Source organism: Myiozetetes cayanensis, unplaced genomic scaffold (assembly GCF_022539395.1).
Source record: "Myiozetetes cayanensis isolate MyiCay16 unplaced genomic scaffold, myiCay2020 scf2-11, whole genome shotgun sequence".
Lineage (NCBI taxonomy): Eukaryota > Metazoa > Chordata > Aves > Passeriformes > Tyrannidae > Myiozetetes > Myiozetetes cayanensis.
Genome location: NW_026087411.1, coordinates 13487740 through 13506157, shown reverse-complemented (window position 1 = coordinate 13506157; position 18418 = coordinate 13487740). Strand labels below are relative to the sequence as shown.

Genomic DNA, 18418 nt, shown 5'->3' with positions numbered 1-18418 from the left:
ATTTTTGTTACTTACAGCGCTGTGTACTCAGGTGAACCAGCATCCACTTCAGTCTGCTCAAGCCTGGGCCTCCTGCTGAGAGTGTGAGAAGAGCTACCTATACCTGTCAGACTCCTAATGCAGGTCAGTAGCCACTTCAGGGGGCCACCTTCCCCAGGCTTTAACTCTTGAGCACCTCTGGAAAAGCTGATTTCTTGACATGTTGTTCTTCTCTGCTGAGGGAGCCAAGGAAGAGTAACCTCTCCATTTAAGTTTGGTGTCAGCAGCTGAATGATGAGACTGCTGTATGGTATATACATATGTGTGTGTATATATTTATATAAACATATAATATCCAATGCCTGTAGAGTCTTCCCACCTTCTTCTTCAGGTCTCGTATCCCCCGTGGATGTGTCAGCAGTTTCAAAGCATACTAATCTGTGATGCCTACTTCGAATTTGCATTTTCAATTTGTATTTCTCCTGAAGATTTACTCTTGTATTGGTTTGGTGTGCACCAGGGTCACCCTTAGCAGGCACCTGATGTGCTGGCAGGGACATGCACTGTAATGTGGGTTAGAATACCAATTACGTAGCTGTTTTGCAACCACGGACGCTTGCTGTGGGGCTGTGCCTATCAAACTGAAGTCTCGTTGCACAACCATATAGTGACGTGTGGGCAGGGTGCAAACTCTTCAGGCCACTTGCAAGTAATGTGAAACTGCGTGTGTTCGTGTGTCCAGGAGAGGGATTTATCCCGTTGTTTTTTCTGTTAGTGGTAGCTTTAGAAATTCAGAGGTAGAATTTATGGGGGTGCAAGGAGGGCAGTGGGGGGAAGCACCTCTTAAAGCATTTGCTAGTGCAATGGTCTTCATATTGGCACAGGTGGGAGAGATCAGTGCTGGCTCACACCAGAGTTATTGTTCCTCATGTGGGTTTTGGATTTTGTGATTTGTGTTGCTTCAAGAACATAAAAAAAAAAAGAAATGCAAGGCTTTGGTACGGTAGCAAGGGAAACTGCGGGCATGTTTGCTCTGGTCTGTGTCAGAGGAGGAGATGCAGATGGACTGCAGCTGCAGCTCTGGGAAAGCAGGGCTGGAACAGGAGCCCTGAGGGCTGGCTGACGAGCTGGGGAACCTGGTAGGAAGGTGCAGCTTTTTTCCTCTTGCTGCCCTACAAGGGATGTTACGACAGCCCCGAGGAAGGTCTGGGCTGCATGGACTGAGAGCAGGTGATGGTGTAGGAGAAAACTTCACTGACAGGAGTTTCTGACAGCAGCTTTATGCACTAAAGGTATTGTCATACGCTTTTAAGACCTTCTAAGTGACTCTAAATCTTTGTACTGCAGTAATTTCTCTATAAATATCTCTGTAAACTCTATCAGTAGACTCATACATGTAAGCTATGTATTCTAAACAATTTACTTCAAAAATATTTGGGTTGATTGAGAAAAATATTGTTGGAAGAGCTATTTCTTTCCCCTCCATGTTTAAAGGGGCTTAGACTTGAGTCTTTAAATTCAGCAGCCTTTATTAGCATGATTCTGGGACTCTCTAGGATTTATATAAGATCTTGAAACATTTAAAATATTTTTCACATATAAAAAGAAATTTTACAACTTTAAAACTTGATCTATTGGGCTGTACCAGAGCTAGAAGTGAATGTTGTATCGCTTTCCTGTGGTTTGAGTACCTTCTCCTTCACCCAGGAGACTGCAACATATTTTTTTCGTGTCTGGCTGTCTCAGTCTCAGATACTTACATGGCTGCAACTACTGCAGTTTCTGAATGTTTCACAACACTTCAGGGAGAATATTATTACCTTCAACCTATCATTGGCTCATGAACACCGAGTACCTTTCTTTAGGACAGATGAACTTTGACAAGGTGTTTGGTACCTTTTTTGGAAAGAAGGGCATGATTTGGAGGAAGTTTACTAACAGAGATAACAAGCAACTGCAGGTTTTGCACATCAACAGGGAACACTGGGCTGAAACCCATCAAGTCTTGGCCCTGGAGAAGCTGAGCTAGTCAAAGACCCCAGTTTACTTATTTGCCTTGTGAATATAGCTGTTATACAGCCTATTGGCTATACGTGCAACCTGTGATCTTACACAGTTATTTTTTTGTGTTGTATTTAACACTCTTCTTGTCAGAATCAGTGAGAAACAGGGAGAAATACTTCTGCTTGTAAGTAGTTGATGGCTCCGAGTCATACTACAGCTGCTAGCCTGGCAATAATTTGAGTTGTTGCAAATGCATGGAAAGAGTGAAAAGGGAGATACAGGGAAAAGAAAATAATCATCACCAGGGACATTTCTTCAGGATAATTTTATTAAAAGTTCATGTTTGAAGTGATGTCATCCTTTTCGTTCTCTGTGTTCAATTGTCCTTCTGAAGCTTGGCATAGCTATTCTGATGCACAGCAAAAATGTTACATCAAAGGTGAATGTTTGAATCCTGGTTGAAAAATAAAACAGAGGGTGGCAGGACACAGAGCAGGGGGGAGAACCCCCAAATGACTAAGAGTTCTTGAAAGTAAAATATAAAAGAAAATAATAATTTCTCTCCCCTGACAAATAGTTCAAAAAGTAGCCAACAGTTTGGATCTGGTATGTCACGTTGCATACCAATGAAGAAACTGTCACCATCGGTTTCCTTTGAAACCTTTTCATCTTATCTTCTGTAGTAAAGGGCATGTGACTTGATCAGGGCTTCTCCTCTCCGGTACATAGCCAGCGTCGTGATCTACTGAAATATCTGACAGGTTTCTCCCCTCAATTGATACAATTTTTTTTTCCCTTTTCCTTCAGTACCTTTTTCTGGGGTGAATATGATTTACCCTTCCCTCTCCATCCAGGAAAAGCTGGTTCCTAATTCGGTAATTTCCAGATAATCCTATATATTATGGCTTAGTCAGTAGTAGTCTTATACCTATTTTCTCTCCACTTTCCAGGCTGGCTTTTTTTTTCTAGGAAGAACAGGAAGGTGGAATTACTATATTTTGTAAAGACACATTGGACATGCAAGTCTTACGAAAAGTCATGGAGTACATATTCTGAATTAATAAAGGATTGTTTTGTTTCAGGGTACCTTTCAATGGATGATTTGAATATGCATGATCAGTAGTGTCAGGGGACAGCAGTGGAAGGAAAAGATATGTGCGGACCTCTAAAACTTATTCCTTAGAAAGCACAGTTTTTGTGAGGTATTTATATTTTTAATACAAGCTATAATAGCTAGTGGGCTTTATTTGATTAATGTTTTGGTCCAGAACTAGTGAAGTCAAGGAAAATTTTCCCTAAGGGCTAAACTTTGCTACTGGGGCAATTCATGGCAAAGATATTTTTCACTTCTCTACTGTGAGACTGCTCTGTGAGGGAGAGTTGAAATAGGAACTAAGGTCTCTCTGGGCTCCTCCCTGCAGAGTAAAGGCCAGAATAAAATATCCTTGAGTCCACGTGTCGTCACCCCTGGACTTTGCTGCAGAACTCCTGGTGGAGGACACCCTTCTTCCTGGTGCCCCAGGATGGTTTCTGCCCCTGCTGGGACCTCAGGAACTAGTTTACAAAATTTTTTTACATTTGCACCAGAGACAGAAAGTTTATAACTATTCCCCCCCCCCCCTTCCTTGTGGATAATAAGCAATGATTGAGATGCCCAGGAGTTTCTCTACCCAAACTTGCTACTCAGAAAAAGTGCTGGAGTTGCTGAGTTGAAAGCAGTGTTTAAATGGGTGAAGGTTACTGGGCAGTGTTTGCACAGGAGGTCAGACTGGGCGATCTCTCTTAGCCTGCCGCCAGCTAACCCCGGAGCATGCGGTGCAGCCTTGCAAACAGGGAGTTGTCTAAGAGAAACCCAGAGATTTCCTAGTACACAGGAGCAACTGGCTTGGTGGTGGGCTGCCTGCTGGCCAGAGCAGGCTCTGCTCCATTTGGTTTTCCACTCTGCTTCTGTCGTCGGCATGTCCCTGTTACGAGTAATGAGCTGAGAGAGACTGGAAGAAAGCCTGCAGCGTGCCAGCTCGTCTGGGAGGTGCAGCTGGGTAAAGTGCAGCAGCAAATCCTTTGCAGTGCTGGTACTGAGAGTCGTTTCACAGAGCGATTTTGTTCAGTGGTTTTAGTGCTGCGAACAGTTAGATGCATTTACATGGTAAGTGTCCCTCTGCGTGCTGTGGTGGCTTGTTTGTCTCTGTTCCTCAGAGCTGGGAAAGGGTGGCTGTTGGACTGCTTGTACAAAAGGGTCTCTTTTGCAGTCTTTGATCCTGTGAAAATCTTTTGGGAGAACCAGAATACGTGGGACTGGTCCAGCAGCACGTTCTCTTGGTGCTGAAGTTCTCCACTCTTAACTCCTGGTTTAGCAAGAGCAGGAGAACCTGTCAGGATGTCCTGCTGGGTCCCATATGTGTGCTTAGGATGCTTTGGTTCTTGGCTAGCAAGAAAAGGTAGCAAAACTAACTTGCCTTTTTTCATTTGAGGGATTTGGTTCTTCCCGTATTTGGGTTTTTTCTCTTATGTTATCTGTTGTGTGATGAGTAAGAGCTGGTGTTCAGAAGTGGTGCCTGAAGAGTGATGAGTTTTGTTGCTGAGTGGAGCTGAAGGTCCTAAGAGTTGGGATCTTGGAGTGCAAATAAAATCCAAAAATGGATTTGCCTTTTATCCATTAACACAAACACAGGTTACATGTCTTAATTATCAACAAAGGTAGAAAAATCAGTCTTCCTGATGTTCCACAGGACTGCTAGTTCAGTATATTCTGGATGCTTCAGCTCTGGAGTGTGAAAAGCCAAAGACAGAAACACCCTGAGGTTGGTCCCTTCTGCACCACCTGGAGATGTTTGCAGCCTCCCCAGCACCATTTATCTGGGGCAGGCAGCACCTCAGCAGCCAGCTACCAAGCAAGAAGACCTGCTGGTGGTGCCAAAGAAAGGCTTAGATGTGGTTGAAGATAACAGGCTACCGCTGAGACCCCTGTCTCCCCTGGCGGGTGGGAGAAGGATGGCTGGGACCTGATGGACTCACTGTTTTCCCCTCCAAGTGAGGATGTGGGGGAATGTGATGCTTTTCACTCAGCAGCAGGGCTTAGGAGATCCAGAAAACCACCCATTTGCTTCCAAGGCTTACTCTGCAGTCAGCATAATTTCTCGGGAGGAAGGGATTTTACTGTGGAACAGAAGGTTGGGGAATGGAGTATTTGCAAAGGGAAAAATAATTATATTTATAGGCTGGGACTTGAAGACCTTTTTGGACCTGATCACCTCTATCTGTCTGCTTTGCATACAGGAGGCAAATTATTGGATAGTTTAAAATGTTGGCTATTTTATAATAATACTAATAACAATTTAAAGATTTTCCCAGCTGTTGGAGGATGCAATTTTTCTTTCATAGGCCATTATGTATGCAAGACCAATTGGTAAACTGCAATGTACTGTTCTGTAATTATTCTCCCCTGTAGCTTTAATGAGGAGATCTGTGTGCAGTTTGATGGGAGAATATACTCTGCCGACAGCTACATTGAAAATCAAGACAGGTGTAATCTGCTTACTGTAGTCTGTGAATCCTCACCATGTGGCTATGTTATCTCTAGTGCATGTTTATAGAAAGATGCTTGTAAAAGGATTTAATTTAATGGAATAATGGTAACTGACACTATGAAAATGAAGGGGCTCAAATAATACGGTGAGCAGAGTTGTATAAACACTAAAGCAGATGATTAAAAAATTGCTATATTACGTCATTCAGTTAATATTATATGAAAGGAAAATACAAATTAAGCTGTGTTGTGGACTAGAAGAAAAAGCATTCTTTATTACTAGCCTAGTCTTAGAACAAACTTTGGAGGAAATGTGTCATTTTGGGATATGTATGCAGAGATATCTGGTCAGTCCTGCAGATGTGCATGGCTAACTGGAGCTCTGCATGGGCCTGTTTCCAGGACCTGAGTGGAAAGAGCAGAATATCTTTTAGAAGGCAGATACTCTGCTGAGCTGTAGCCAAAAGCTGCAGCTTTCTCTCAGGTGGAAGAGTGGTTGTGTGATGAAAGGACAAGTTAAAGCTTTGTTTAGGCACCTACTCTGTTTGTGGTAGGGAAGCTTTAAGACTCTCACATGTGATGGGTCTCTGTTTCCTTACCTGCACAGTAACAATAATAATAAACTATTAGTAGAAAAGCAGCCCAAATAACTTCTTATTGTAAGGCCCACTGAAAAAAAGGAACATCTCATTGCTATCAGCAAGGATTGTTAATTTGGAAAGATAAAATGCTTAGGCAGAAGTGTGAATCTAGCTCTTCTTTTCAGAGGCTGAAAGAAATAATACCCGGTCACTCTCCATGGATGTGATTTATTAATTATCAGTCATTCTTAATCACTTGATACTGACATATATCTAACACACTGGAGAGTTTAATATTGGAAAGAATACTTACTGTGATTTTTTTTTTCTCAGCAGTCCATTTTTAAGTGCTGGGGGAGATAATGTGGTGCCAGCACTTTGGTATTGTGTTTCAGATCCTGTGTGACTCTGTCCTTGAACATGGAGCAGTAGTGCACAGAGGGTGGCAAAAAGTTGCTAGCAAGAGCTATGCAAAGTGTGACCATCCTCTGCATTCAATTGTTTGAAAGCCCTTGGCTTGTAGAATTCGCACATCTCATGACATTTAAGTATTTATTTTTTTCATACTTTACCTTTTATGTGGTAAGGTAAATGAGTCTGATTTATTATTCGTACCAAGGATAGTGGAAGTGCATGATTGTACATACTGTGTTACTGCAACAATCAAAATGTGTTTAAAAATTTACTGAGAAGCACTTCTGTTGGAGAAAGATGGGTATTGGATGGGAGTTGGTCATTGTTGTTAATTATTCTTGTTATGCTAATCTTGCTCAGATTTTTGAGTCTGGTGATTGCACTGATAAAGGAGCAGCCTTGATTTCTTCACATATGTTACAGTTACTTGTAAAACTGGGCTCACAGATTGCTCTGAAGCCTTTACTGCTCCTGCAGAACGTATCGGTAGTTCCAGCAGTTTGATCACAAATGCGGCATTTCTCTCCTAATGTTGTGCAGGTTGATAAAACAGTTGCCGAGCTGGAGTCCCTAAAGAAATTATTAATTATCTGGTTAATGTGCATCAGGCTGTGGGAGTTTGAGATTAATCACCAGTGCTGGGATGAGTTGCTGAAGTGGATTTTGGTTTTTCGTCTCCTGTCACTCAGTAATGGCTTTTCCTTCCTTCACCATCAGGTGAACAGGTGCAGAGATGCTGTATTTTCATTTTCCTGTAGTCGGTAACAGCCGGTGACCAGGAGATGCCTTTTTCTCAGTCCTGCTGCATGAGCAGTTTACAACATGGAGCGCTACCTGCTTCGGATGTTCCAGCTGCGGGAGGTGCTCCTACAGCACAGAACTGACCTGAGCCTTCCCAGATAAACACGTTTGAACACATGCGCCTGGGGAGGGATGCCAGGGAGGAGTGTTGGGCTGAGCTGGGTCTGGCTCTCCTCTATTCCCCAGGTCTCAAAGGGATTGACTTGTATTTGGATGTGGAATTGCAACTTGACTCCTATTTCGGATGTATTTATAGTACTTGGAATTTTTCAATTCAAGTGGACATTCAGCATGCCTCCTTTGTTTAATGCAACATAGGAAAAATGTGCTCCTTTACTGAAAAGATACAGAAGTGGTTCTAGCTCAGTCTTTAGTGGTACCATCCTTAAAGCCAGTGGGCTACATAAATATTCAGACATTGGAGAATGAGTTGGACTCCTTTCCCATGGTGGTGGTGAATCAGTCAGGGCATTGAGGTGCAATACTGCAAGCACTTGTCCTGCCCTGTTAACCATCAGCAGCTGCATCAGAAATTGTTCAGTGCAGCCCTGATGTTCTTCCAGAGGTCCCTACTGTTTTACATACATTTGCACCACACATTGAAGTGGTGAAAAAAATGAGGAGTAAGTTTGACAGTTGTGTTGCTACATGAATCTTGTAGAAGAAGCCATTGACAACTTTGCCCTGGGACCTTTGGCTAGAAGGGCCTTTAGTTTTAGTGACTACTCATGAGGAGAGGCCAGAAGGTGAGATGGAAAGAGCTACAAGCCTAAAGCAGAGTTTGCCTAGGCCAGGGAGCATCTTCAACTTAAGAAGGAAAGAAGCTGCAGACAACTGCACAACAATCTTTCACTAATGTGTGCTGAGGGACAGAAGCAGAGTTTGAGCTTCTCTCTATTTATAAGCTTTAGTTATTGGTATTACTTTATAATCTCTAACCACAAGTGTTTCTTCTCTCTGAGGAAGTCCTGTAAATGATCACAGCTACTGAAACTCTGAGATGCATGGCACTTGAGACTGGAGGCCTGTTTTTAACCTTCTATTTGACTATGTTGTATCAAGCATTTGGTTGGGGGTTTGGTTTTGGTTTTTTTCTGATGTGAACATGTAGGTGTTGGCCTTAATCAGCTTACGAGTTTTGTTTCTTCTTGGCTGAACTAGTGTTTTTATTGCCCCTGGTGAACTGAAAATTTTTGATTACCTTGCCACTTGAAGCAGGCAGAGATATATTTGAGATTGCATTGCATCCTTGGGCTTTTGTTGTCCATATTGTACTATCACAAATCCCTCTTCAGCTAAAGATGTTACCTCAGGAGGGGAGGAGGTAGGTGTGCAGTTTTCAGAGAATTTGCTTTTTATAATAGCTGTGTGTTCCACTCTGGAATCCCTAAACAGCCCCATGATGGCATAAACATCCATTTGTTTGGCAAGCTATGTTATAACTTCACATTAAATGTAGATGACCCATTTGTGTTTGAAACCCCCTAACCAGCAAGTCAGCATGGCAGCAGTGGGGCTTTAAATGTTAAGCAGTCTTCAGGGCTTCAGGTTGAGTATTTGCATTGGAGTTGTTTGGGTTTCTGTTCCTTGCAGAGCTTCCTGTGCTTGTTGTGATAACTAAACTCAAGTTTACTTTGTTAAGCTCAGCATTTCCCAGCACTGAAGAGATAAAGGGGAAAATAAGACCTTTAGGAAACAAGAAGTAAATTTCTGTTTGTATGGGGATGCAGGTCACTCTCTTTTTATGAATTTGTTTGATGGTGGTGTGCCCATTTCTGTATGCATGGTTGTGTGACCATACGTGCAGGTGTGCTTGCCCACAGTGATGTACAAAAGCAATGCAGAAGTTGGGAAATGTGTGAACCATAAAGGCAGTAATTCACCAGACTCTTCTGTAGCTGTTGATCTCTGGTGCTTAAAAATAAGTAGAATAGCAGATTTTCAGATGAGTAAATTGTGCAAATTCATGCCTAATTTACATGTATGATCACCTTGACTGCTTGTACAAATCAGGTAATTGTGCATGCAAATAGCTAATTAACACAATTAGCCGATCTGCTGATGCAGCCCCAGGATTTTTAAGTGCATACTAGCCATGTAGTTATCATACATCTGCAAAGCAGTTGTATGACCAAAATCTAAGCCCTCATAATTTAGCAGCTGAAGGGAGTTGCTTATTTTTTAGTATCATGGCTTTTGTCTTTGGGGTTGAGAAGTGTCTGATGGGGGTCACAGCTATTACTGCAGTTGGGATCCAAAATCACTTGAACTTAGTAGAGAAATTTCATTTCAAAGTAGAAACTCAGCATTGCTGCTGATGCACCCTCCCAGCACTGTAACGCGTGGCAGGCTAGCTGTTCTGGTGGCATGAAGGCTGCAGTCGTACCCTTCCCATGTGAAAATTGTTTCACGTGAGTACAGGGCCATGCTGATTTTGCCCTGTGGCTTCATAAAAGTACCCGTGAACAAAGCTTGTTAAATACCACCTTACTACTATTTTTAAGTAAGCAAAGTATTTTGGCTTTTAGGGCTGCCTACCTCCTCCACCTCGGTAGAAAAGAATTTACTCAAAAAAGGATTAAAGGGCAAGTCTCTTGGTTTTATCTATTTGTCAGACTTCTCTTCCTTAACATATTTGACTGCTAAGCAAAAATATCCAGGCAAGTTTAAACATGCAAATTGTCGAAGTGTTGCAACTGCATCTGTGGTCACTAAATATGAGTCCAGGGATTTTGGAAGTGTTTCTCCCATCTCTGTTTCTATTATTTTTATAGCTGTTATGGGGTAGCTGAGTGTGCAGAAAGGTAACAACATAATCTTCTGAAGGCAGGTATTTCTTGAACTATCTTTTAAAAATTGTTTTCTAGTTACAGAAAAATTAAAACCTGTGCATTAGAATTGTGACCTACCTAATATACCATTTACTCTCTGAATTTCCTTTCTTAGAACTGTAGTTTTGTTTTGAAACAAAGATGAAATATGCCAATAGCACATAACGAACCAGGATTCAAATCCTAGTAAAAGGTTTTTGTTCAAAACCACATCACTATATATCTTTCATATTTCTCACATAGATGTCTGTGGTATGTAGCATTTTCCTTACTAAGGGGACTTGAAAACACATTGAAAAACAATGACTGAGGTGCTGATTGTGCAGGGACTACGTTGGCAAAAGTAGCACTTTGTTATGTGCTCAACAGTAACACTCTCATTTCCTGAAAATCACCTCTGTGAGTGGAATTAAATGTGGCTGGGATATGTCTTAAAAAAAACCAAATTCTTTGAAATGTTTTACTGTCGTCTAGGTGGCCTGCAGTCAAAGACCCAGGGGACTTCAGTGTAAGACATAGTGTAAAAAAAAAAAAAAATCCTGTTTCTGGTAGAGCCGCATCCATCTAGTGGTAGTTGGGTGCAGAATTGGAAGAGAAGAATGTGTATTGTGGTCACAAAATTTCTCCTCTGAGGACCAGAGGAGAAATGCCTCTAAGCATGTACAGAGTAAACACTGCAGACATGGAAAATCCACTTTGAAGGTACCGCTCAAAAAAGGCAGAACGAAAAGCAAAGTATTGGAGACCTCCGTACTTCTTGTCTGCAGACAACACTGTGAAGAAGTCTAAAACCCATAGATAGCCTCATTTCTTTATCAAGCTGTGTAGTGGCACAATTTGAGGTGGGAATTAACACATGCCTCCCTCGAAAAAACACCCAAACACTAACAACCAACCAAATACCACCACCACCCCACCCCAAGAAAAATACCAAGATCCAAACCAAACAAACAAATATTCCAAACCAACCAACCAAAAGAAGTCAAGGCTTCAATGCTGGTTAGCATGCTGATACCTGAGAGCACATCCAGCCCACTACTTGACCCTTATCAGCTTGTGTGGCCACGCCCTGGGAACAGGAGGGAAGACCTGGAGCCTTAATTTGTGCACAGGCTCTTCCCCCTACTTCCAGTCCGTGCTTTGCAATTTAAAGATGCAAAATTCATTGAATGACAGATGATGATTAGCGAGGAGCTGAGGCCTATCTGCTGCAAAAGGGAGCTGGGGAGGAAGACTTTATTCCTGGCAGTGTCACCTCTTTTACTGTGCTACCTTTTAAAGGAACAGTGGCAGCTGTTTGCTAAACATTTTATTTAGAACTTTGTTTTGGCAAAAGCAACACGACTCTTTTAACTTATTATTTCTCACTGAATCTTAAAATGTAAGAAATAACTGGCTGTAAAAATCTTTTCCATCAACCATGAGCCAAAGTTCCCCAAAGATTGTGCTGGTGACCTGAAATTGAACACTAATGGAAAATGAGAAGAAAGCAACAATAAAAATAAACAGTCTGCTTTTAAATGCAAAGCCTAATGAGACTAAGGGAGAAACAGAACTGAAATAAACTGAAAATAAGACAATCAAAGCTATGTAGCTCTTTATGTTGGGACAACTTAAATCCTGCTTTTCCCAGGAAGCAGAACTGTTGCAGAACTGGGGCCAAGGGCATTCAAGTGTCTCATAGGTGTGTTCTGTTTTTCCTTCTAACCTGGCTGTAGATGTGAGCTATACAATGGTAGTCAGAAAATGAAGGAGCCATTTATTGAACCGTTTAGAAGTGGGAAGGACAGCAGAGGTACTTAGCTCTGGTGATGAATTTTGTGCTTTCAGTTGGTTGAAATGCTGCTAGTATCCATGCATACAGGCTTAAAGCCTTCGGTGAAACCTTTGGAATTACCTGTTATTTTAAGAGACAGCTCTTTTTCTTTGGATCATCTATGTCCTGTTGAAATCAGTGAGAGAGAACTTCTACCTGTGATAGGATAAAATTTCCAATCCCTATTATACTTCCTTAAGGACTAAAGGAAAAGGTAGGGTTTAGGTGATCTAGAATGGCTTGTGGGCTTTTTTAAGAAAGGATGTACCTGCCAGGCAGTGAGGTGGCATATTATGAGTTCATTTTTTTTTTTTCTCTGGTTACTGATAGGCACTAAATAAACTGAAAATGCAGTGGTGATGCAAGTGCCAAATTGCTGAGATGTGCAGATGACTGCTCTCCTTGCCCTTTCCTGTTGAGAACCATAGTGCCAGCCAGTGAGGTAGCTGATTGCCTTTGCCTGATTAAGGGACGTTTGAGAAACAGCTGATGGCTGAAACCCTCTAAAATGGAGTTGATGATTGTGAAGAGGAGGAACTTGTGCTAAGAGTTGGTAACCATAGTTTATCTACAAATATGTGCCTGCAGTCACTCCCTCTAGCCTGCAATTCAGGAACCTGCTTGAAATCTCTCACGTGGTGATGTCCGCGAAGTATGATCAATATTATCTCTAAGTAATCAGAAAATTATATTCCCTTCTGGCAAAAGATGGCCTCTTCCTGGGTGTTTATACTTTTGTCTCACAACCCACAGCCATTTGGTGTCCTTGGACCTGAAGACAGTAGCACTCAAGCTAATCTATTTTGTACAGTGTGTAGAAGTGTTGGCTCCAACAGAGCAAGTCTCTGTGAGCATCCTAACACTGGCTTCCAGGCAGTTTTAAATCCTGTTTGAAATCCTAGGTGTTTATCTTTCAGTTTCTTTGTGGCTGGGCCTTGCTTGGGTATTTTTATTGAAGTCCTGTGACAAGAAGTGTGACGAGTGGCTTTGTGCTGCTAGCACAGTGGAGTACTCTGCAATATCAATGCTAACATTTTACCCCCGAAAGAATCTTCAAGTGGAGTCATGGACAGCTATTCAATGAGTTTAAGTGACTTTGTCTCAGTCATTTCAGTTTTTTTCTGTTTCTATCAATTGAAATCTGTCAAAATCCACAACCAGTGCAGAGCAAGTCTGTGCTCCAGGCAGGTTTTCTTGTGGGATAGTATGAAATGGTTACATGGTCTTCCCCCCAGCTTCCCAGTCACACATCTGGTCCTGTGCATATTTGACTTCATTCTTGCTTCTCTGTCACAACCACAGGGTCTCTGTTTACAACATAAACAAAACACTGCTTGAGTTCTTTGCATTGTGAAGGGGATGAGAGAAGCAGCACCAATGTTTCCTAGGTGTGATGGTAGTGGGGTCTGTATGGTGATACTCCTAGCGCTTCTTGATGCCCATTTCCACGAAATATAGGCTGTTACACCCTTCAAAAAGCAAAGGAAACATGCCTTGTAACAGACAAATGAAAAAGAATTGTGCTTTGTCCTGCAGCACCTTTATTTACAGAGTTTATCCTGGGAGCCTCAAAGCATCGTTAACTGTAACAGAAACTTGGTACACAATGACTTACTTTTCCCAGTGAATCAACAGGCATATTGTATTGACATTTAAGTTTTGAGGTCTTTGTATATCCCTGGTGCAGGAATGAAGCTCCCAGATCAGCTGCTGCTGGCGAGGAAACGTAGATGCATTATTAGGGATAACTGGGTTTATCTCCTTTGACACTTTTCTGATATCTCTTGATCATTAAGGTCTGGATTAAGTGGAAAAAAACATTGCTTGCATGGATGTTATGTAGCTTATGCCTCAGATCTTTTATGAGAGAGTTTGGGTGCTTAATGTCTGCTAATTCAAAAAGAAAAATCAAAGTCATGTATACAGCTTCCTTCTGTCAGGTGCTGAGATGAGGGTTAGGTGAGCATGCAACAAAAACCTGGATATTTGAAAGTCACGTTTCCAGCTGCGTTTAAGAAATTGTAGATAAAACACCTTGAAGAGGAAAGAACTGGTTTGAGCTGGTTTTGCATTTGCCTGGTGGGTTTAATGAGGTTTAAGGTGTACTATTCTGCAGCACTCTTGGGAAAATAGTCATCTGTATTTTCTTTCCCATGAACTTACACCTTGACGTTTTTGTGAAGCCCTGCTGTGTGTCAGGAGCTTGCTGTATGTCCATTCCCAGCATTGGGAAGAGATGGTTCTCTAGCAGTGGCATCAGCAGCATTGCACAGATCAGAGAAGGTGCTTGGCAGCCAGCAGGTACTGCAAGAGTGTAGGAAAGTAGGTCTGTATGTATCTGGCTGCCCAAAAAACTGTACTGGTTTTTGTACAATTTTACGGGTTTTCAATATTTTGTTCCAAATCCCTACTCCACTGAAAACATAGCTATTATTTATAATCAAGAAATTAATGGTTTTCACTCTGAGCTCACAGCAGGAATCAAACATTCCTGTCTTTGGGTTTGAACATGTTTCATAGGAACTCTACAGGTATTTCTGGGGCTCCCGAGCTGATGAAAGATCAGGGAGGCTCTACCACATTGCTTCAGTGTGATAGCAGAAATACCATGGTAATTTTGAAAGACCTGTCCTAGGGATTGATGGATTTAGCAGCCTGATGTGCCCTAACCAGAGCAGCCCTTTATTTGTCCTGGTTTGTTCTTCTTCAGCACTTTTCATCTGAGGATTACGAAAAGTGGACTTCACCCTGTGAAGCTGTTACTGGAACCATTTATGGACAGGGAACTGAGGCTCAGATAAATGTGACTTTCCAAAGGTTACCTCAGGTACCAGTAGCACAAAGAAAGAGCTGTGCATCTGTTTCCTGAGCCCCTACTTTTTTTTGCCCAACATTTTCTTTAACCATGTGGGAGGAAATCCACTTCTACACTGGGTGTAGCACAACTTACATAAGCAAGGATCATGTAAATTGTCAAGGAAGACTTTCTGCTGGTGCTGCACAGAGGAATAAATTGGTTGAGAACTTTGTGAGCTGCTTCACAAAAGACAAATGACTGCATGAAATTTGATTTGCAGAGAAATTTTCTTCCTAGGAGAATGCAGCACCTCAGCATAAGGAGATCTGCAAGCTAATGATGTAAAAATAGCTTGGATAATAAAAAGCTGGTAAATAGAGGTATAGTAGCAATTGGGATGTATGGGAGAGACAGGCTAAACTGATCTGAGTTTATTATAAGGAATTTATTCTCTCAAAAAGGTCCTCTGATTTAACTCAGTCAGTGCTGGGTCACTTTTAGCTGAAGCAGAGTATTTATTTGTAGAATTCTAAAGTCGTCTTCCTGTAAAACAAAGCAAAAGAGTGTCCAACTGCAAACTTGAGCTCGCTCAGAATAATCCACATTTGTTTTGAAGGACTTTGGGGATATAGTTCCTTCTGAAGATTCCCATTCTTCTGTATTTTCTTTGCCAAGTGAGTAATTAGTTACTCCTTGATTATTGCTTATCACTTTATACTTTTTCATGGAGACAACAAGGGACTGTGAGGCTGTTAATAGCTATACTCAGATCACCTTTCTTTCTCAAGCATGTCTTTATTAGTTTAGAAATAACAGTGGGAGTGAAATACTTTTAAGTTCCTGTACTTTTTTTTTTTTTTTAAAAAACTGAAATCCTGAGTTGCTTCCAGAACATCCTCAGTGTTCATCTGAAGTGCATCGTCCCATTTTTCTTGCCTGGAGTCACTACACCCCAACAGTGCTGATCAACAGCATCGCACGCAAAAGCTTCACTTTAAGCAGCCTTAGTCTCTTTTTCATCCCATAGTTGAAAATTTTCTTTCATCTTTTCAGATGTTCCTAAACATGGCAACAAGCGTGGCTCTGCAACAGATGCAATTCTTTCTAGGTCTCTAGGTAACATTTTAACCTGTGTAATGTTCACAGCACAGCACCGTAAGTAATATTCCAGGAAATACGCTGCCGCTTGTTAAAAAGGATAGGACCCCAGAGATGCCTTTAAATATGCCTGTAAAGTGAGAGGTGCCAAGAGAAAGATAATATGGCTGATTATAGTTATTTACCTTACATTTTCATTCGCCCTTAACTGGGTGTAATTTAGGGGCATGAAATCTCTTATTGGAAGTGTATTTGCATTAAACAGCTCTAAGCAACCATGAAAGTGCAGAAGCTGAAAAATTGACAGACTGGGTTCCTAGAATCCCAAAGTAGCATTTTTTTAATAGGCATACAAACAAATCAAATAAACATGTTTTGCTTCAACGATTTAAAGAATATGGTCTTTGGAGTAATTTGTCTCTCTTTTTATTTTTTTTTAACCTATCATTTCTAACCTCTTCATTGCCTATCTCTAGTTTGCAGCTCCTCCTAACAATCTGCAGCAATTTCCAACCCAGCTGTTGTGGTTGCAGAGCATTGTGCCTTTGTTTAGCTTTCCCTGAGCTATCAAATCAGTCTATAAAGGGGATTACCTGGCTAGTGATGTTGTTTTTCAGGTCTGCACTTTTTAAAAAATTGTTTTACAGTGGCTCTTCCCCTTGTTTCTCTCCCACCCCCCCCACAAAAGAGAGCTTTCTGAAAATCAAACTTTACAGTTGGATGGAATCAAGTCTTACAAGTGAGCACCTTTTGTTGGCTTTGATAATCCCCTTCACTCCCTTTGCAAATAATCATAACCAAGTTGAAAATCAACCAGAATAGTGGATCTCTTCAATCGGGTTGTGTTTTTGTAGCAAGACTTAAATGTTCATGTGTACTTTTAAAAAAAGACAAACACCTTTTTCCTCTACTGTGATGGCATGTGCTAGGCTTGAGAATTTTATGATCCAGCTGTTAAACAGGTATGATCTTCCACCTCTACCCCCTAGCAGTCGGTCAGTTCTTTTATAGCCTCTCCCACAAGGCAGTTTATTTAACTGATGTTTGTGAAATGTTGTGATCTTTGCATGAATGGAGTTATTGAAGTGAAAAGCATTAGCAGTATTTATTTCAGCAGGTTGTGGAATTAATGACTAAAGAGGAAAAACTGGTAAAACTTGCTTTTTATATATACAATAGAATCCTTAAGAAACTTAATTTGTGTTTAAGAACGCAGACACGTCTGTCTGAATTTATGTTGCGGTATGTATGCTCTGTTTGGATGTTTTCTAACAAATATATATGTTATTGAAATTTATCTGTAGTATTCATTTGGTAGTGTTTTCTTTTGCTGAGTGTTAACTGGAAGCTAGTGTCTGTCTTGCTCTGCTCAATGCAAAAGATATATTTACTGTACTTGAGCGTCTTCAATTTTGGTTCTCGTTTTGCAAACACAGTACATTTTAATTAAGGCTTGTCACTCGAGATCTAATGAATACATTTACTGTAATGTCTCCATCTTCAGGAGGTGAATTTGACTTCGGAATTGTCTCTGTCACAGAGGGGCTGATAATATCAGTTTAAAGATTACTTCTTTTCCTGGGGAAGAACAGTTCATGTGGTTCACCCAGCTCTTGTTTAGGCAGTATTTGCCTAAAAGGTCGCAGAATTATGTTTATTGCAACATACAGCAGACAAGAAAAGTCTCTGAAGACACATGTGTATGTTTAGCTTGGAAAATGTACCTGCTTAAGACTATCCTTTATTTTTTTTTTCCCCATGTTTTTCTTTGACACAGTTTCAGAGGTGGTTTATTGATTATATTTGGAAAGATGAAGAAACTCCTCACCCCAAATCATGCTTCTGTTGGCATATGAGAGGACTTTGATCAAACAAACAATGAATTGTCTAATACACACAGTAAAAAAAAAAAAAAAATCCTATAAAAGCTGGTTTCAATTGACCTTTTACCTATGCCTGTTTCTATTCTTGTGGGGGGGGACTGTGCAGGAGAAGAGTTGTCACCCCTCTGTGTCTCTGACTCAAGTTACTATTGGTGTTAAAATTTCTGCTTTTAATGTCAGGTCAAAACCATAATTAAGTTTACTGTCATGTAAATGCCATTTTATGCCATGTTGTTGTGCAGGAATGCACCAAAAAGTGAATTTGGAGTCTTTAAGATAAGGAAATGAAGTAAAGCCTCAAAGTTTTTGCTTTTCATTGTTACTGTATCTTAAACTGAAATATTTTTTCAGCTGATTAAAGCAAGACTATATCATGGTGCTGTCTCCTGGTATAGTGTTATGGTGAAAAGGCTTTAGCTCCCAAGCTTGTTCCCCAGCCTCTTCTACCATCACCACATTCAAACTGTGTTACACCCACCTTTGTTAGAAAATACTGGGTTTTGCATGAAGGAAAAGCCCAGTGCAGAATTGAGTTAAAAGGGAGGTGCTGGGGGGACCCCACGGGACACAGAGGTGCCCAGAAGAGAAGTCAGTGGGGTGGCTGCTTGCTTGTCATCCTCAAATGTCCTGGTTAGGGACTTATTTGGCAGGTAGCATGTGATTCACCTGTGATCATCCAGTGCAAACA

The 18418-nt window shown here is 41.2% G+C and overlaps 1 protein-coding gene across 17 annotated transcripts in view; it reads left to right on the top strand.

The window, feature by feature from the left end:
• Nucleotides 1-18418, top strand: part of ESRRG (estrogen related receptor gamma) — a 398323-nt gene that overhangs the window by 110180 nt on the left and 269725 nt on the right. For 2 of the 17 annotated variants that reach the window (XM_050315152.1, XM_050315144.1), the window contains exon 1: nt 3815-4129. The exons of 14 other annotated variants lie outside the window; for them this stretch is intronic. Coding sequence is in view for 1 of the 3 variants with exons in the window: in XM_050315144.1 (XP_050171101.1) it covers nt 4127-4129 (3 nt within the window). In the remaining 2 variants the exon portion in view is untranslated. Of the gene's footprint in view, nt 1-104; nt 124-3814; nt 4130-18418 lie in introns of those variants that run through there. One more of the 17 variants, XM_050315167.1, reaches the window with a different exon arrangement.